Raw genomic sequence first — 20,539 nt, 5'->3', positions numbered from 1 at the left:
GAAGCAGTTGTTGACAATCTGAATCTGCCTCAATTTACTGTCTTCACAGTATCTGTAGTTGAAAAAATCCAGATCAAATATCTGTTCCATACATTAAATTATTTACAATTTAAATTAATGCTTATAGGTATTCATGTTATATAGGTTAAATGATAAAAACCATTAAAGGTGTTGAAAGGCATAGCTAAAACTGCTATTCCTATGACAAACTTTAGAACATATGTGAAGTAGCATAGTCTTATTTTTCATATAACATTTGTAATATGTTTTATTAACCTTATTAATATTTTGTTAACAATATTGATAAAACACAAATATTTAATATGTTATAAAAGTAAGATGTTGAGTAATATATTAGTTCTGTGTAGAAGACAGGTTAAGGATGTTTTAGCACCAAATAACTCATAAGATTTCAGTGAAGTCATAACATGTTCATACCAGACATTTTAGGATATATGCACAGTCAAACTTTTTTAACAATGAAATAGATAATCCTAAGTCTCTTCTCAGTGTTGAAATAATGCTATCAAAATATTGTTGAAGAAGGCATGCAAGTATGTGTTATGGGGTAATTGACCTAATAAAATATAAAAATTAATATGAAAAATGAACGGGTTTAGTGAACTAAAGTGCCTATTTCAGAGTTTTGTTGAAAAGGCTTTATTTTCAACATGGGATACCTGTATTTCTTCTTTATTTTTACAAAAGATAAGAGATTGTGGGAATAAAGAGACACTGCTGTCAGTTTTGTATATACAGAATGCTTACTGCATCTAAGTAAAGGTTTTTAAGCTTTCACTTTGCTTTTTGTTCCTCTGATAATATTTCTATAATCATTTTAATAGTGTGCATATTTTTAAAGTAACAAAACTAATTAAGCATTGGTGACTACCCTTTACTATCTAATGAACTGCACATAGGCTCCAGTTAGGCCCAACAGTCACAAGACACATACCCTGAAGAATCAAGAGGATGGAGAGCTCTGGGAGCAGCTTCAAGATAAGATGTGGTAGGTCTAGACCCTCAGAGATCCCCAAAGGTCATCCTCAGATCCTCCCTGGTAATGTCCTTGGAGACCTTCTGCTTCTTCAGGTGACCTGTCAATACTGGCCTGAGCATCCCACAGCTGAGTCTTAGGAACCATAATGACCCTTGAGGAGAGATGATGACAGTTCACCAAGAAGGGATGTGATGGTACAGCTCCACAATCCACGAGCCACAGGCTGGCCTCCCAGTTACAAGGGAGTAAGTGTTCCACTGCCACAGCTCACTGTGGCTGTCAGTGGCACATTGGCATCCCTCACCTAATATGACACTGTTTGAATTTCCAAATCTGCAATCACAGTGGAAGAATGTAGGCCAGAATTCACCTCTTTTAACTCTTCTCATCTACGAGTTACTGATGTACTCTGATGTAGCTGGGCTAGGTTCCCACAGTGTCACTGCAAGACATCAGAAAGCCACACATCCCATCCTATGATAAGGATCTGGGATGAATCACCTTTGTGGGTGCCTCCACCTCTCCAGAGGAAGCCTAGAAAAATAGCTTGGGCCAAGTGCTTAACTTAGAGGTGTACGAAGTCAGCCTAGATTAATCCCATGAACTATGTTTTTCAAAAAGAAAGTTCTATCAAGGTTTTCCTGCTAACACTGTTGTTATAATAATAACAGCAAAGCAGATTTATCAAGCTACCTACTTTGCATTTGTGTCAATGCTCCTGGCAAAATGAAATTAGTTCTGTTCAGCTGTGCCTTTGGCACCACATATCTTTGGCAGGGGACTCCTAACAACACATGGGTATTCTTTTAGCTTCAGGGAGGAGTGTCTTTGTCTTTTAGGACAGAAAGCTTGAGCTCATTTCAGGATGCATTGTGAGGTTTTGAGAGGCCACAGTGTGCAATATAATTAGTTACTCTGAGGTGACAGATTTGTTTTAATTCATAAAACCAGGTTCCAACTGTGAACACGCAGTAAACAGTACTGCCCACAGAAGTATGTCTATGCATGCACTGAAATATTTAAAAGACAGAACCTTTGATCCTAATTTTACAAAACTCCCCTTTCCTCCTTCCAGCTGGAACTACTTCCCACCATGCCTCCCAGCACTGACAGTATCCAGCAGGACACACTCCTCTCTCAGACGTGGAGCTCTGAAGAAGTGTTATTAAATTGGAGTTACTTACAAAGAAGGTGTTGGCATTTATAGAAAATGAGGAACTACCTCGAAAATTCTACAGATGTAATTGCGTCTATTGTATCATCTTGTCCTGATGGATAAAAATAGGAATGACAGTATCTAGGGTGTCCTGCCCATTAGTCCAACTGGTGATGAGTAATGCAGCCAAATGAATGTCAGTAAATCCTAGCTACCACACCATGCTTCAGAAACCCTCTTGGCACTCTTCTTTAAGAGAAAAGCCACAAAAGCATAAAGGTTTAATCTGCATGTATTTGAAATTATTATGTTATTTATAAGGCAAAGATTTGAATAAGGTGTATTAGTTGCTCCAAACACATCTCACTAAAAAACTGTGCCTGCCTATATTCCACAGATCGTACCTTCTTCAACCCCCCACCCCAAGTATTATAGAAAATTTGGTGAATGTTACACTTTCAATTTGAGAAATCAGGTTGGTTTAGTACAAAAGACCCAAATATATTAGCCAAAGACAAAAAAACTAAACTCTCTGATACTAGGAGCCTTTGGAAAAGGATCTGAAGAAACTCTTCTGGAAATCAAAATATAATGTTTAAAAGTCATTGGATCACATGGGTTTAACATCTTACTGCCTGGTATTAGCCTCAGAGCTTGTGTCTTGCATGAGTGTCCTTCTGAAAGCCTGAGTGATCAGTCTTCAATACTGTGCAATGCTCTTTCCCACTGCTGCATCTCAGACCAGTCTAGTTCTGGAACAACACCCTTTTTCAAGCATGCAGAAAAAGTATTTTTGTGCTGGATTAGCGGTGGTGTTCTGGGTTCTTTATCAGAGCAGCTATTTGAAACTTCATGAGGTCTTAAGTCTGAGAGTAAGTGCCAGAGTGGATGCACCAGAAAACAAATTAGAGGAAGTGGTGAAGACTTTTTACTATATAAATGTATGGAGATACACAAAGGAATCTTTTCTCTAATTTTGTGGCTCTTTATTTCTGATGTAAATATCATGCACCAACAAGGATGAAGAAGCTTGTATGGAAAGCTGTATTTTAAGTAAAGGTACAGTTACAAGAAAAACTAATGGCTCCCCTTAAAATAAGGGGCACTTGAATAGTAGTACAATGACATTCTTGTGACACTAGCCTTTAATCTCTTGCCCAAAGTAAGGAGGGTCTGGTTCACTTGCTTTTTTAAACATGGACTTGAAAAACCATATATTCCTGATTAAGAAGGGGAAAAACTTAGTAAGTAATCCCAGGGCACCAAGGAGCTAATCACAAGCTTAATGTTTAAATGTAATCTTCTGGTGATTACGTAATAATTTCCCCCCTCTGCCCATTCCAGAGTGGATATGAGATACTACAGTCTACACGCCTGGTCTTGAATGTTTAGTTCCAGGTGTGAGAGCTCACTGAAGCTGCCTAGAGAAAGGCCAAGTGTACATGTCATTCTGGGAGAGACAGGTCCCAGTTCCAAGGAGAGGCAATAGAAGGTGGTGTGTTACCCTACTCAGGGTTAGGCTCTAGGAGCTATGTGGGAGTTGGCAGACACAATTAACAAGCCTGAAATAACAACTGCCTTGAGAGCCAGCAAGAAGTAAAAGGCAGGGGAGCAGCCCTCAAGTAGGAAAAGTAAAATAACTGCAACAATAGAAAGACAAATCTAATCTCACATAAAAACACCGATAACCCATCTGAGACCTGGACATGAAATTGACACACTGATATTAAGGAACACAGACTACACAAAACAAGCTTGTAAACCTTCATGGAACAAAATCAGTGACTGGCTTTTCTGTGGAATACCTGCCAGCTCCTGCTGCACAGTGGTCAGAAGGGGATTTCATAAGTGTTAGAGTGAACATTTACACCTACTAAGATGTGGAGAAAAATAAAGAAAAATCCAAGAACACTGTTATTCTGCCCATTGCAAGTCCATTGAAGCACTGACATGGTGGCCTACTCTTTCCAAATCCTGGCTACACATAATTTATGAAATATCTGAAAATGCCTGATATATCACAATATACACAGACAGATTTTGCAAGGTGACATCTAGGATAGTCCCAGACAGATAAATCCTGCATGCAAGCAAGTCTGACATGTCAGATTGACAGCATATGCAATATTGTCTTGCTCAGAGAAGTTGCACAGTAAGTACCAATCTGGCATCACACCCCTTGCACATGCATGTTTTATCTGTCCTTACAGGGAGGTTCAAGTTCTCCCAATACATGGCGTCCTGCACATCCAGAAAGACACCTATGGCAACAGAAATACAGGGAAAACCATGCCATGTATGCTCTTCCTATGGGAAATTGCCCTGACCATGTAATAGTATGACAGACCCTGTATTAAACAGGACGTTCTGTACCACATGGGATCCTCAGCACTTTCTGACATTTATTTTTGTGACCACGCCACGCTGTGCTTACCCAGGAGAGCGCAGAGGTCAACATCAGTGTATGCACATGAATTTGGTGGACAGAAGACACTGTGTTATTACCTAATATTTAATTAGGTTGCAACAATAGCACTACTGCCCTTATCCTCACCATGCAAGCTCAGCTACAAAGCAACATGACTGTACTGAAGCTTTGGGACATAATATCAGTAACCCCTGAGACATGACAATTATCAAGTCACCAATACTGTTCCCCCCATAACACAAAGATAGTCTTGTAGAAAGTATAATCACAGAAAAATTAAAGTTGGGCAAGATACTTTGCAGGTCACTGGTTCAATGTCCCACTCCCTCCACAGCTATCTTCAAGGATAAACTAGTTACTCAAAGCCTTTTCCTGTCTAGTTTTGTCTCCAAGGATGGAGAATCCACAGCCACTCAGGGAAAGTGTTCTATGATCACTCTCACTTTGAACTTTTGTTCTCTTATACACCATTGGAATATCTCTGGGTGCAGCTTCTCACTTTTGTCTCTTATCCTGTTGGTGATCATCTCAGAGAGAAGCCTTGTGCCATCTTCCCTGTAAATCCCTCTGGGAAGGTGCACATTGTAATTAGATCCTGGTGTGGCTGAACCCACTTCCTCACAGAGCACGTGCTCCAGCCCCTACCACCTCAGCAGCCTCTGCTGAACTGGCTGTTCCCAAACTGGACCCTGTGGCCTCACCAGTGCTGCACACAGAGCTCATACCTGCTGGGTATATGGATAAGGCAGCCCTGCAGGTGTTGAAATCCCATGAGGGACTTCTTTTGTCCACCAGGATGGCCAGGCCCCTTTCTGCTGGGCTACTTCCAAGCCAGCTGGTTCTCAGCCTGTAGTGTCCTATGAGGATAGTCTGTCCCGCATTTGGGACTTTGCCCTTGTCTCTGTTGACCAACACAAGGTTCTCACTAGCCTTCTCCTGCAGCTTGGCAAGCCTGCTCTGACTGGCAGCTGTGGCCTCCTGTGTATCAACTGATCTCCCCAGCTTGGCAAGGGGATCAGCTGAAAACTTGCTGAGGGTGCACTCTGTACCACCCCCTGCACGGTGAACTTGTCAAACAAGACTTGCTCCAGTATTGATCCCTAACCCCTCCTAACAGGGCATCAGTGAAGACTTAAACCAATGAGACACTACCCTTCAAGCCTGGTGGTACAGACAGTTTTTCACACACACAGTCTGCCCACCCCCCCACATCTCCCCAGTTATAAAGTTATTGAGGAAGTCTACCAAAAGCCCTAATAATGACAAGCTTAAATGACACTCTGCTTTCCCCTTGCTCACTAAGCCCAAAGTCAGTGACACTAGGTCAGACACAACTGAACTGGTAATATTAGCCTTTGTTCAATCACCTGCAGTCTTCTAAATGTCATGGGGTGGGAGCCCAAACCCTGATACCAGCCCACAGAAGCTTAGGAGATGTGGAAGGGTTTTTTTGGAAGTCCAAGATGAAAGAGGTCTTTTCTTTTTCCTTGACCTGTATGGTCAGTTCAATCACCCAGTTCTGCAGCAGGCCCACATGCTCCCTTTTTCTGCCAATTCACCTGTAGAAGCTCTTTATGTTGCCCCTCATGTCTTGCAGTTGCAACTCCAGCCAAATTTTGGCTTTCCATATTCCACTCCTCTACTAAAATGGAAGTGACAGAATCTCAGACCAGTGTAATTTGCTTACTATCTGCTGAATGATTTCTAGAAATGCTGTTTAAGGAGGGTGCTTATCTTTCATCCTTATCTAATTTTTTGGAAGTTGTAAGCATATCCAGGTGCCTGTTCAAGCATTTATTTAGCTGGTACTGTGGAAAATGCCATTGTTCTAAATTATTCTTTCTTTCTTTGTTCTTTGTTGTTAGTTGGTTTGTTTTCAGTAACCTCAAATTTGGTGCAGAAGAAAAGGGAAAGTATACACACCTGATAGAGAATCAAACAATTAATTACCTTCATCATGCAGCTTTGACTGCTAATCCATCTCTCGAGGATTTTCTCTAATATTTTGTAGTATTACAGCTCTGCTGAAGCAGCCTCACATGGTTATTATCAAATAACCCAGGCCCTTAACAAGATTTCCTTCCTATTATTCAGATCTGGATTATGTGCTCCATCCTCCTCTAAAACAAAATGGATGGGGAAAAAAGTAAAAAAAAAAAAAAAAAAAAAAAAAGCTAAATTAGCCAAAGTTTATTAGTTCTAGTCAGCTCATAAATGATAACTTCAAGGGTTATTTTTTCTTACTTGACTTCCCAGACCTAGAAAATGGAAGTGTTTCTTGCTTTTCAAGCTTTTGTATTTAGTCTAGAATGTCCCAAGACAGGTTTCTTACATTTAAGAGATACCACTTGTTCAAAATATTCTACATGGGTAATTTCATTGGTTGTTTTTGACAGGGAGTGATTGGTCTCTTCAGTTTTCTAAACTATCACAATAAATGAGAAGTATTTCTCCAACATTTTTTCTACTAAAGATGTGGATCTGTACAACAGGGTCTAAATTACAATATAGTCAGAATTCTACATATTCTGCACAGTTATACATTACACTTCTGCTTCAGTAACATGGCTGATACTACAACTGAATTTAAAGTTGCCAAAATTTCTCTTCAAAATTTCTCTTCTGGGTGTTTATAAGTTTGTTATTTTTTATAGCTGAATTGTTGCATTAATTCTCTACTTTTGGGAAACTCTGAAGATGCCTGAATATGATGAACTCATACTTCTGTTATTACAATAGAGTCATCTGTCACAAGTGAGACGGGTTTTGTATTTACCAGTTGATTCTCTAATTGTTCAAAAAGCTGCACACTTATTTGGATTATTAAATCTGCCCTCTCTCATCTGGGTACAGAATAGAATCAGATCCAAATCAGGGCTTAGCTGATGAAAAACTGACAGAGCATGGTGCCATTACCGCTTTCACAATTCTCTTTTTCCTGTGACTGTGCCAGCCCCAGACCTGTCTTCCAAGATCCCCTCCTGGTGACTAGGGAAAGCCTAGGAGAAGTAAAAACCATCTCTATGACTAGGAAAGCTGTAAGTGACAAAAGACAAGAGGAGTAGAAGGTGGAAAGGGGTTTTTACCAAACCCCACCCCTGGACACTGAGGCAGAGGGCAGGAAAGAATGATGAGAAACTTTACCTTCCTGAAAACCTAGTCTTGATCTTTAAAGTGCACTTTCAGGTGCCTTCACAGGGTCTGCACTGCTCTCTGTACTGTTCCTGTCATCTTTACCCAAGTCTTTGAATTACAGATTCGGTGATGGCATCTGGGGAGGACCAAGAAAGAACTCAAGAATGCCGAAAACACAGAACAATGGAAATGAGAGTATATACAGCAGTGAAGTGGCTAAAACACAAGCCTTGTGTTCTGCAGCAGCAATTGGTGAGCTAAAGAACATAAAATCAACATTCCCCTCTCTGGAAGACCAATGTTGAATTTAACCCTACAGCCATACCTGGGCAGAGGTCAGGGACAAAGCTCTTTCCAACCTCTCCCTTTGGCATAAGAGTGCTTTGGCTGTTATCAGCCAAATGTCTTCTGCAGCCTCTAAACAGGGCCAAGGTATCTACTTCAGCTGGCCAGGCCTCCATGAGGTCTCATCTCCTTCTCTGGTTTCACTCCTTTCATGCATTTTGTCTCTTCATGGAATTCTCCACTGGTCTTGGGCCTGTGGTTTCCCTCAGCTGGACTTTTTCAAAGTTCCACTCAAAACAAAGCACTGTTTTTCAAACTTGCTAGTTTAAAGTCAGTAAGTCAGTACCCCTAAAACCTCAGCTTCTGAAGGGGAAGATAATTAGACATTAATCTCAGCTTTCAATAAGGAAAAAAGTTTTGTTATTTCCCTTTGGGTTTTGGAATAAAGTTCAAGCATACCAAAGATAAAAATTCTAGGCTCTAAACCAAATAACATAAAACATATTATTTCAAGATACTATTTTTAAAGACCAAGATTTCACTCATCTCATGACTTTTGACCAGAGACTTGGCTCAGGATTTGAGTTTGCCTTCCATCACACAGGAGGGGTTAGCAGGGAGAAACCACAGCGCAGAGACTGGGACCCTTAAAATTCCCACTATCTTCTGGCAGCCTGTCCTGACTAATGTACCCCAACACTCAGCATTCCTGTAAGATCTACAGCAAAACTGCCATTTCCCTTCTTTTTCCGTGCCAACGCATGCAGTGCCTACAAAAGACAAGACCATCAGCGGGTCGGAAACCTTCCAGTAACCAACCTGGGCAACACCAGGATACGACTTCATTAAGCATTTTCCTTTTTTTAAAAAACCCAAACACAGAATCATAGAATCAGGGTTGGAAGGGACCTTAAAAGACCATCCCATTCCAAACACCCCTGCCATGGGCTGGGACACCTTCCACTAGACCAGGTTGCTCAAAGCCCCATCCAACCTGGCTTTGAACACCACCAGGGTTGGGACATCCAAACCTCCCTGGGCAACCTGTTCCGCTGTCTCACCACTCTCACAGAGAAGAATTTCTTCCACACACCCAACCTGATTTTCCCCTCTTTCAGTTTGCACCCAATTCTCCTTGTCCAAATTGCATCAGGAAACTACCTGAGGCCGGAAATTAGCCGGTCACCTCCAGGGTGTCACAGGGACGGCCGGTCCCACCGGGACACGTCGGGGCAGCGGGCGCCCACCGCACCTCGTGCACGACCACCCTCGCCCCTCTCCCGCCCCACCGCTGCCGGGCGCAGGCACACAGCGGGCACATGCCCGGGACGCCCGGCACCCCCGGGACCCCCTCGGGCACGACGCCCACGACCCCCGCAGGCACCGCGGGACCCCGCACGGGCGGGCGGCGACCCGGGCGGTGCCGTTGGGGCGTCCCCGTCCCCCCCCGGGGGCCGCCCCGCCACCGCCCCCCGGCAGCCATGGGGCCGTGCCCACCGCGGCCCCGGGCGGCGGAAGTGTGTGTAGGGGGCAGTGCAGGAATTTCCTGTGACGTCCCGGCCCGGACTCCATTAGGTGCAGCTGGGCTGAGAGGAGACAAACCCGGCGGGCAGCGAGCGGAGCGGGCCGGGCGCCTGGGGCTGCCGGGCGGGGGCTCAGGGCAGCGGCGGCCGCCATCGCCAGAGGGAGCCCCGAGCGGGCGGCGGCGCTGCCTCCGGGACCCCCGGCGGGCGCAGGGCCCCGCTCCGCCTCCCCTCGCCCCCGCCGCCTCCCCCTCCTCGCCCCCCCGGCTTCCCACCACGGCCGCTCTCGGCGAGGAAACTCTGGCCTCCGCTTCCTCCTCCTCCGACTCGGACACCGGCGGAGCCTCCCCGCCCCCGCGGAAAAAAGCCCGGGCCTCCCCGGCGGCGGCGGTGGAGGGAGCAGGAGAGCCCGGGGCTTCCGCGGGCAGAGCAGGCCTCACCTCGTCCCAGTCCCCCTCGCTGCCCGCCGGGCTCGCCCCCGCCGCCGCCCCGCTCAGAGGCAGCAGCAGCAGCGGCGGCATCGCCAGCAGCGCCATGCAGGCCAACGGGGCGGGAGGGGGCCAGCAGCAGCAGCAGCCGCCGCCGCAGGGCCCGGAGCTGGGCTGCCTGGGCGCCCAGAACGGCGAGGCCTCGGCGGGCACGGCCGCCGGTGACCAGCTGGCCCACGCCAACGGGCTGCTGCCCTCGGCCAACAGCGGCGGCCCCGGCGGCGGCAGCCCCGGCGGGCTCGGCGTCAACAACGGGGTGCCCGCCGCCGGGGGGCCCGGCCCGGCCGCCGCCGAGCTGGGGGGCGGCGGCGGCGGCGGCAGCGCCCTGAAGAAGAAGAAGCGGCTCTCGCAGTCCGACGAGGACGTGATCCGGCTGATCGGGCAGCACCTCCACGGGCTGGGGCTCAAGTAAGTGGCCGCGGTGGGCGAGGGGCAGCGGGGCCGGGGAGAGGCTCCTTCCTTCCCTTCCTGCGGTTCCCTGACCGGAGGGTCCCCCCGGGGCTGGGGCAGCCCCGCCGGGGAGGGTCCGGCGCGGGGTCCCCGTGAAGGATGGGCAGTCTGGAGTGGGGAGGAGAGTAGAGGAAGGGACCCCCGGCGGGGGGAGGGGGTTGGTGGTCAAAACTGCCCCGTCGCAGCCCATGGCCTCCAGCGAGGGGAGAGCAGTGCCCGGGTGCGAGGCAGAGCGGTGGGGCAGGCCCGCTCCCGGAAAAAATGGAGCCGGAGCTGTGTTTTCCAAGCTTGTGCCGGTGTCTAGCCAAGGGACAGGACAGGAGCTTCCCCTGCCAGGAATGGCAATATGGAAGTCGAGTTACACACCGATAAGGGTAGATCAATACAAATGTGTTAGTGGGGGAGAAGTTATCTGGTAAACATAATGGAGCCCGCAGCTGGGCGTGGGGGGGGGGGCGGCTTTTCGCAGATGAGCTCCAAGATTTGGCTTGTCAGCTCGGAGGAAGCGACACAAAGTAAACTGCCACTTAAGCAGGCTGTTTGGTTTCCCTCTGGAAACCTTTGGCCCTCTAAATGGTGAAGGCCTCTCTAGATTTGTGCTGGACACGTGTTTTTGCTAATAATCTTACTCGTAAACAAGAAATTAGTATGTTGGCCCTTAAAATCAGAATAGAGAAAATAATTTCCCAGTGGAATGGGGAAGTCTTAAGTATTTAATCATAACACTTTGTGAGTAAAGCTAAAGCTAGCCAGCATGTTGTAATTTTGGAAGGAGGCTAGAAAAGTCCTGCAAAGTGCTTATGTAGCTACCACAAAAGAAGTCTTCAAAACGCTGCAGAATGGGTCAGCTATAAAGAACATATTCCATAAAATAAATTGCCTCTGACACAAGAGGCAAGTTTACAGCAGCAGACAACTCGTGACTATTCATAGATGACACCACAGTAAATAAGCTATTTTTAGTATAAAAGGGGGAGGGCTACAGGTTCCTGAGTTTGTTTATTTTTTTTTAAGGAGCTAGTCTTTTAAGAAGTGATGAAGAAGAAAAAATTAGGCCTCTGCCAGATGTTGTAGCTCTCCTTGCTATCTTAGGGGGGAGGTAGGGAGGGGGCAGGGGATGGTGGCCAGTAGCTAACAGCTTTCTAGACTGTGTCTTCCTTCATGAAGTTTATCTTCTGTGCAGGGATGGCTGTTTGTGGTGGCTGGTAAGTCACATACTTTATGGTACTTCAGCGAAGCTTTCAAGCTCCTTGACTACTTGCTTTAGGTAGAGGTAGCTTTTTACATGTCTCAGGCAACTGAGATAATCTTGAACAAGCATCTGAATCTGGTCATAGTATTCTTGTTTTATTAAATTTACTTTAAGGTATGGTAAACTGTTATCGTAGCAGGCGGTGTATTTGCGAGGGTGAAACTGGTCGGGTTTTTTTACACTGTATCTCTCCTGCAGCCAGACTGTTGATCTCCTCATGCAAGAGTCAGGATGTCGTTTAGAACATCCTTCAGCTACCAAATTCCGCAATCATGTCATGGAAGGAGAATGGGATAAGGTAACGTAGGGCTTATAGGACTGTATTAACCACTGTTGAAATTTATAGTATCTATGAGAGAATTCAAAATTCACCCTCCTTATATACTTTTTTTTTTTTCTTATGCCGATTTCTGCAGGCTGAGAACGACCTGAATGAACTTAAGGCCTTAGTGCATTCTCCGCATGCAATTGTGGTAAGAGGCACACTTGAACTCTTTCAGAGCTGTGTAGTTGGACTAATTGTAGTGGTGTAATCTTTCACTATGGAGTTGGTTGTCCATAGTTGTTTTCTCTTTTTTGTTTACTTTAAGCTGCTTGCATGCTATCTCAAATGTCATACTAATCTGAACTTTTTTTTTATCTGTTGTAGAATGTGAGATAGGCAGCCCAAAAGTATTGAGGCTAAGATTTGGTGTACTGAATGTTAAAACCCCATTAAACATACCTAACTGATAAAATATAAATCCTGTCACAGTCCTAAAATAGGTCAGTTTCTGTAGAAACTGCCTATGTTGAATACTAATTTCAACCTTGAAATATTTCTCACAATCTCTGTGTTTATAGGAGTTAGGTTTTCTTGAGGGGAAGAGAAGTTTAGAAATAAAATGCAGTAATACTAATGTGGAGTTGGCATTGTAATAGCACATTACAAGAATATAGAGGCTGCTATAGACCATGAACAATACTGTTGCTTTTCCAGATGGCTTTTAAAGAGCAAATCCATTTGTATTGCTGTTCGGGATTTTATTTAGAGCTTTTTCTCTTCGGGTGGCTTTTTAAAAAAAAAAAAAAAAGATAAACCTAGAAATAGAAGGTTGGTGGATCCTGTGACTTGACACCTACAATATGTATTGTTATGATTTCAGTTGCTTTGAGTAAAGTGTTTCTTGTTTTGATTTTTGTATCTCAAGATGAAAATCATTACTTGGCTCTTCAAAGAGCTTGTTCTGTTGTGTTTAAACATTTATTTTAATGAGATGAAGTTAGAACAGCTATGGTCACTTAGGAAACAAACAGTAGCAAGGCTTTTTGAAGTGTCTGTGACTGTAAACAATGAGGAATCAGCTGATGGCTGCTTAGTTCCACTTCTAGCTGATTCATTTGTTGTCAAGACAATTTCCTGTCTGGTGGGGGAGGGAGAGAAAGAGAGAACAGGAAGTGAAGTAGGAAAAAGATGTTTAACAAAACATCAGAGGGTACTTGATAGAAGTTTACATTTGGTCCTATTAATTTGGTCAAAGCTTAGCACCTCTTAATTAGGACAGTAGTTCACTTTCTCTTTTGTCAAAGACTTGAAGGAGTTTAGAATATTGCATGCAGCTTTCAATAGTTTGTGCAGACTGAAAATATGGAACTGCTATATGGGACTATTAATGGTCGTTTGAAACAAATTTTCTCATGTTTCTGACTTCTGAAGTTAGGAAGTTTGTCTGTAGTATTAAAGTGTGTTTTGCATGTCAGTGAGGTGAGAGGTTTAATTGAGTTATCAACATTGTACTTTTTGGAGAACTCAATTTGAGAAAAATGTTTTCCTTTTGTTGTTAAGAAGGGCTCTGAGAGCATTCTCTAATGTTGATGTCTTAACTGGTTCCATAAAGCTTGGTTCAGGAAAAATACTTGGTTTAGACTGAACTTTACCTGAACCAATATTAACTGCTTTCTTTTTAAAGTTGATCTCCTTTATATAAACTCGATATAATTTAAAACAGGTAACAGTTTTGAATGTCTTACATGTGTATGTTAGTAAGACAGCATTATTTGCAAAGATAAATTGAGAGTTTGTGGGTGTTCCATCGTGTGCACACAGTCTCCTTGTCTCTCTCTGTCCAGCTTTTGTGCACATGGTTGAGTTTCTGGGTTGGTATTAGTGTTGTCAGCAGCTGGGAAGCTAGAGAAAGATCATTACAGGTAAGGAGGGATGCTGTATGCTCTGTAGGTATTCCCAACTGCAGTAAAGTCAGAGCTAATGAAGCTGATAAATGCCTTGATCTGGAAAAGTCCAAACAAGGTGCTGCTGCAGGTAACTCTTTAAAAATAGAAAATTGGATTTTGACTTGTGACTCACACTGTGTGACTAGATGTTTTAAAAATGTGTGCATACAAGAAGAATGGGTACCTAAAAATTTAGATGACACAGTGTATTTAACTAAGTAGGGTGTGTGTTTTGTGGTTTGTTTTTGGTTTGTGGTTTGAGTGGGTTTGTTGGTTTTTTTTTCTTTATAGTTAATATGACCTGGACAAAATAACCAGGATACATAGCTTCTTTTGAAATGTCTGGTCAGTGAAGGGAGATTCATATGTATTTAAAAAATTCTACTTACGTTTAATTTCCTGATTTCTGCAAAGTGCTTTAAGTTCTATAGGTGAAAAATCTAAATATGAAATGGCTAATCTCAATTTTTAAAGCTTTGATGCAGTGTGTTGATATGGGGGGAGGAGGGTGTGGCAGCACCCAGGAGAGTTTGCTATTTCTATTTGTGTCAACACAACTGAGTGCTGTACAGTATGTGATTAGTCATGTTAACTTTTCCAGCATGTAAGATACAGCTGTCTTAGAGAATCTCTAGGAAAACTTTATAATTGAATCAATGATCTTTTTCCTTGAGTAACAGTTAGAAAACACTAACTTCAAGCCAGCCTGAGGTTGTGCTTACTTTGGGGCTATTCAAGCGTATGATGACATCTGTCTTGGGTACTTAATTGAACCTAAGAAGAAACTTGGAGATTATTCCTTTACAGTCATCTAGAAAATACCTTCAAATTGTTCTCTTTACTTATTCTATAAGCATACAGCATGCAGCAGGCAATACAATCTAAAAAGTGAGTTAAATATTATCATCTGGGTAAAGTGCTCCACCTGCCTGCGTGGTGTCCCTCTTGCTACCAGCATTAAGGGCAGTTCCCTATTGGAGTTAATTACTCTCTGTGTGACAGGACTTGGTATGGTTGAAGCCTCATTAAATTCCTTGCTGAATTCTGTAGAGCAAATTTTTTTTTGCCCTTTACATATCAGAGTATTTAAGTTTTAGATTGTTTTTAAGTGCTTTCATCAGTGTTCTACAAAACTATCAAAGTAAAAGACTACAGGATAAAGAAGACTGAGGTCTTAGTTCTGCAGGCTGTAAGTAGACAGCTACTGTGTTGAGTTTGTTTTAAAACATCTGCTGATAATTTCACCATGTATTTTAGTTACCTATTCAAAGAACAGTTGTTTCAGCAATGTTTACTTACTTTGAACTCCTAGTACATTAATAAAACCGTTGTGGAGCTTGGTTATTTACGCAGGTTGAAAATAACACCAAAATCTAAACCTAAACTTAGGCTATTTTGCATTTTGCTCATATAACTTCTGAAGGTTTGCTCCCAGTTACAGTTACTGATCAGAATGCCCCAATTTCTTGTCTGTGGTAGTATGTTTGTCCTGTTCCTTTCACAGTTCTGTTTGCAGAGGTTTTCACCTTTGGTTAGGTAGTGCTGGTGAGTTATGGGACATGCCAGATGTCCTAGAATTTAAGATTCTGGAAGGGGCTTTACTACTAACAATGAGGACAAGGAAGGAGTACAGTGCTAAGCATTCTTATTAGTAATCGAAGGCTATAGCTTGAAGAAAGAAAAATGCTAATAGTGCATACGCTAAAAGAAACAAAACACTGTAAATCTGTTAACTCTTAGTTTTGCCCCAGGGTAATCTGAGTTCAATTTACACTTAAATAATCGCTTGTAGAAACAACAAAGTAATGCACTTTATCCTCATCCTTTCTATAGAGGTGACAGACAGGATGAGGTAGTAATAACTGAACAAAACCAGCCAGACTGCAGTGCTGAGACTTGGATTGGACTTTTCCAGAGGTTCTTCAGGGTGAGGAATCTTGGCTATAAGCTAAGCAGTGATGGTGTCTGAATTTTAAATTGTTAAACAGTAATGAGTGTAATGATGTTGAATTTCCTTTGCAAACACTGAGATAACAAATCACAGGCACTTGTGTTACATTGGTATGGTTTCGATTATGATAATTTTGATTTCCCTTCTTTGTAAGGCAGCTAAAGAATATGGAGAAAGAATAAGCTACTTAAACAGTGGAGTTTCTGCTTTTACTTTACAGCTGTCAATACTATAAACAGCTCTCTTTCCTTCTAGAAGAGGTTGTTTGGGCTGTAAAAGAGATGATGTACCCAAAATGGTCTTGGATGTCATAGAAGGTGGTGTTGGAAGAAATTAGAAATACTATTAGGAGGGCATAAAGGAGTTGAGACAAAGCTATTTGTTAGCAAAGTCACTAACTGCGCCAAAATGAGAATTAGGAGACAGTGAGTTGTCCGAATGTTGAAAAATGACCTGCAATGTGATATTACTGGAGGGTGACTTTTGCCTTGAGGAAGTTCATGCCATTGTTTGAGTATGCTGTAGACAAGTTTGGGAGCAGTTATCAAAATAACTTAGCAAATCAATTTAATTTCCCCATCAAGACTTTAGTCCCTGCCCTTTGCTTTCGATAAGTTACTATTTCAAACTGTTTATTTTTTATTCTCCATTTAATTCTCCATTATGGCAACAGTAGATTGCTGCAGGAAATACATAATTCTTTGTTTTTCTGGAGGCCTTCATATTCCTGATATGCCTAAGTCACACATGGCACCTATGACCTCTTTTTTTAAACCATACTTCCTAACCTAGAACTGAAATTACACCACTTCGGCAACAACATTCTGAGTGGTAGTATTCCTGCAATACTTTCCTGAAATTGCTGGGACTGGTGTTATAAACCCCATGTTATAGGGGTTTTCTGCTCTTTTTACTTTTTCCTCTAACAAAATGAAATTTATGTGCCAAGTCCTAAAAGTAAGGAGAGAGACAAGGTAGGCTATCACATTTAATGGAAATATGATATAAATTTAATAAATATTGTATGCTGTGAGTGGAGAAGGAAAATAGGGAGGAATTTCAGTTTTTATTACGAACTGGAAATATCAGGCTATTTTTAATCTGGTGGTGATCATCAGTGTGAGGTGACTAAGAGCAGTGAAATACAGTGTGTGTCTGCTACCTGGGCATCTCCATGTATTCTAGAGAGCATGTGCACAGCTGGGGGAGGAAGCTCTTATCCCTCCTGCTGCTGGTATATAAGCAAACAGCGTGAGGTCTGCTGGCCTGCTGCATGGAGCCAACCACTGGGCTTGTAAATAATTGGGATATCTTTCATTTGGTTTTTCACATGTCAGAACATCGAAAAAAAGTCTCACCTGGAAGAAGTGTACAGTAATGGTCTAATAATTCCAAATTCAAATAAACTAAAGAGCTGGATTTGGAGTGCAATACAGGTTTGCCTGTCAGATACAGGACAGCAGAGCACTACAGACAAGTTTGAACATAAATCATCTGTACTGTGTCATGTTTTATGCTTCACAAGGCTGTGTGGTAAGTTAGTAGCACTATATGTGGAAACTTCATTCTTTTGAAGAACTGAGTGTCTCTGGAAATGAAAATGCTTTATGTGTTAACTTTGGATTTAACATCTAGTAAGCCTTAAACTTTCATGTGAGCTTAAATAGGACAGGAACATCTTAAACTTCCCGATTATTAAGGAGGCTGGCAGTGTGTTTGAAACTAAGTAAACATTGACCAAATATGAGCATGAAAATAGTGAGGTGCCTGAGGTCTGATGAAAGCAAAGGAAACTGGGGATTGAACTGGTGGTGTATTCATTAGGAAAGCAAATGTAGTTTGCTACACTTTATCTCCAGTCTGTTTCTCACCAGTATGTCTCAGCACGTACATTTTCCTCTTTAACCTGGTGAGTTTTGTGGACCAAAACCACTATTTCTGTCTGATAACTGCTAGCAGTAAAATATGTGTACAAACACAAGATAGTTGGTTTCACCTAGAAACAACCAAACTGTGTTTCTACTAAATTAGAATTAGAAATTTCTAGGACTTCTGGTTTTTTTTAAAATAGTAACTTAATGCCAAATTTCCCTTTTTTTTTTAATCCATAGATATTTGTTATTAGAATAGCAGGCTTTCTATTTCTTTTTTAAAAAAAGAAAACAACCAAAAACTGTACAAGTGAAAGGAGCACTATGAAATAACAGCACTTAATTCAGAGTGTTGAAGTGACTCCTAAATATAGGAAACAATATTTTTTTTGTAATCCTGAAAACAACACCCGAGGAAAACAAGTTAACATAGAACTACAAAGAAAACCCCAAAACCTCAGGCAGTGTCAGTTTGTTACTGTTATATGTTATGCAGCTATGCAAACAATCTGTGTCAACTCCTATGTAAGCAGTGTGAGAACTTGTTGTCCTGTTGTGTTCTGTGCTGTCGTGCAGTCTTAAATATGTGAATAGCTGATTTGGGGCCCTTTTCTTGATAGAATATTGCACTGGAAAGCCTGTATAATGCAGGGTTTGAAGAATGATGACTAAAGAGCAGGTGAAAATGGGACCCGTCGCAGGGGGGATCTGGGGAATGAGATAGAAACATACTTGGAGCCCCATCAGGCAGGGAGGAAATTCATGGAGAGCTTGATTGCTGCAATGTTGTTGAAAACCCAACAAAAGAAATTGAGTAATGAAACGTTACTTAGAGCTGTATTTCTGAAGGGCATAGTAGAATGGTTTCTACTGTTCTGTTTAGGCTCAAACGTTTTCTGAAACTTCAGTCAACCTTTTTCCCCTGACTGCTGCTTTCTGTCATGTCAGAGGATGAAGTTTTTGCTGCTGCAGCAGAAGTACCTGGAATACCTGGAGGATGGCAAGGTCCTGGAGGCACTTCAGGTTCTACGCTGTGAACTGACGCCTCTGAAATATAATACAGAACGCATTCATGTCCTCAGTGGGTAAGTGTTTGGACTTTAAGAGCTCTTGCAGAGAAGGTTTTTAAGAAATTTTGTAGCTTTTGATAGCTGATGTTGTGAACACTCAAGCTGTAGTAAAGCTACTATGCTGGTGATTAACAAGCTGTAGTGAGATGTGATAAAATGCTGAGTAAAGAATACTGTTCGGTAGACAGTGTTCTGTTTCAGATGCCTGAAAACAACCTGATGATGATTTACTTTAATACTACTAGAACCCAAATTAATACATATGTACATATGTATGGTCATCTGATCTTGAGAATTATTAGCCAGTTACTTTATAATGGAATTAAGTGCGTAATCTGGTTTGTTCTTAGCTGAAAATAAGACATTTCTACCTTCCTAAAATTGTTTGTGTTTCATTTTCTTTTTCTATGGGCAGTTTGCAGACATTTGTTCAGAAGACGTGTGTTTGTGTGAAATAGTTCCTTGCCTTTTTCCCTATTGCTCTCAAGTTTAAGTTACCTGTTCCCAGTTCATTAAAAACATTATGATCTGTATCATGCTTAGAAGTGAAAAGAATGATTCCAAAAAGACTTGGTCTGTTGGTGTATGTGCACTTTTGAAACAGGTACCTGATGTGTAGCCATGCAGAAGACTTGCGTGCAAAAGCAGAGTGGGAAGGGAAAGGAACAGCTTCCAGATCTAAACTTTTGGACAAACTCCAGAGTAAGATGTTCTAGTGCTTAGAATTTCTTCTCACCTCTGTTAAATGCAGTATAACTTATATATCTCAGGGAATTGACTCTGTTTGCTGGTTGGTGGTTTTATTTTTTATTTCTTGGTTCATGGGGATGCCTTTAGGTGCCTTTACCCTTTGGTCTTCTGTACCTAACCCTTTGCTGTCTCTGATAAACTGTTTGTAATAAGAACTGTTATTTCTTAGCTCTGCTGCACTCAGCACTGATATACCTTGGTGATTAAATGTGTGGTTTAGGGAGGGGTGGGTGTGTGTTATAAATGCCAGCTGTAGTGAGTGGTGGAAACTAAGTGTGGCCTATAACCATTAGTGATACTGGTACTGGTGGTGTTATAGTTTGCTCTGAACTATGGTTTCTCCTCTCTCTTGTGGCTGTTGTAATACTATGTACCAGAGTTGCAAAACCCATGGTATTCTTTATTTTCATAGTGCTAATAGACAATTCCTTAAATGAACACAGCTGGTAGTGTTGTTTTACAACATTATAGATTTTGTTAAATACTGAGTTTTGAGTTAGCTTGTGTAAGTGGTGCTTGTTGGCCAGGACAACATGCTCTATAACAGCAAATACCTTGCATACAGCTGTGCTTTCCAGAAGTTCATGCTTTTATAATTCCAGGTGTATAGCTGTAAATTTGACAAGCTGTGTGCTATTACTTACTAAGGTCTCTTCCAAAACCACTCAAATCAAGGTATGCTCTCACTTGTAACTTGCTTTTGATAAGTCTTTTTTTTCTTGATTTGTTTGTTTTTTCTTACTAACTCCTCTGAAGCCTACCTACCCCCATCAGTGATGCTTCCTCCGAGGCGTTTACAGAACCTGCTGCGCCAGGCTGTGGAACTCCAACGGGACCGGTGCCTATATCACAACACAAAACTAGACAGCAATCTAGATTCTGTCTCGCTGCTAATAGATCACGTTTGTAGTAGGTAAGAAACCTTCCTGGCTTCTGAGATGGGCAGCAGGATCTTTTCTTGGGGTTTTA

At 42.4% G+C, this 20,539-nt stretch overlaps 1 protein-coding gene across 1 annotated transcript in view; it reads left to right on the top strand.

Moving 5' to 3' along the window:
• The first annotated feature begins 9,564 nt into the window (after positions 1-9,564).
• Positions 9,565-20,539, top strand: part of WDR26 (WD repeat domain 26) — a 31,835-nt gene continuing 20,860 nt past the window's right edge. Inside the window, exons 1-6 of the mRNA XM_069009255.1 lie at positions 9,565-10,423; positions 11,916-12,015; positions 12,134-12,190; positions 18,699-18,835; positions 19,425-19,522; positions 20,327-20,483. Coding sequence (XP_068865356.1) covers positions 10,062-10,423; positions 11,916-12,015; positions 12,134-12,190; positions 18,699-18,835; positions 19,425-19,522; positions 20,327-20,483 — 911 coding nt within the window. The 5' untranslated portion in view covers positions 9,565-10,061. The remainder of the gene's footprint in view (positions 10,424-11,915; positions 12,016-12,133; positions 12,191-18,698; positions 18,836-19,424; positions 19,523-20,326; positions 20,484-20,539) is intronic.

The sequence above is a fragment of the Aphelocoma coerulescens genome, chromosome 3 (genome assembly GCF_041296385.1).
Source record: "Aphelocoma coerulescens isolate FSJ_1873_10779 chromosome 3, UR_Acoe_1.0, whole genome shotgun sequence".
In the NCBI taxonomy this organism is placed as follows: Eukaryota; Metazoa; Chordata; class Aves; order Passeriformes; family Corvidae; genus Aphelocoma; species Aphelocoma coerulescens.
Note: the sequence above shows the minus strand (reverse complement) of the source record. Positions and strands in the feature narration are given on the sequence as shown.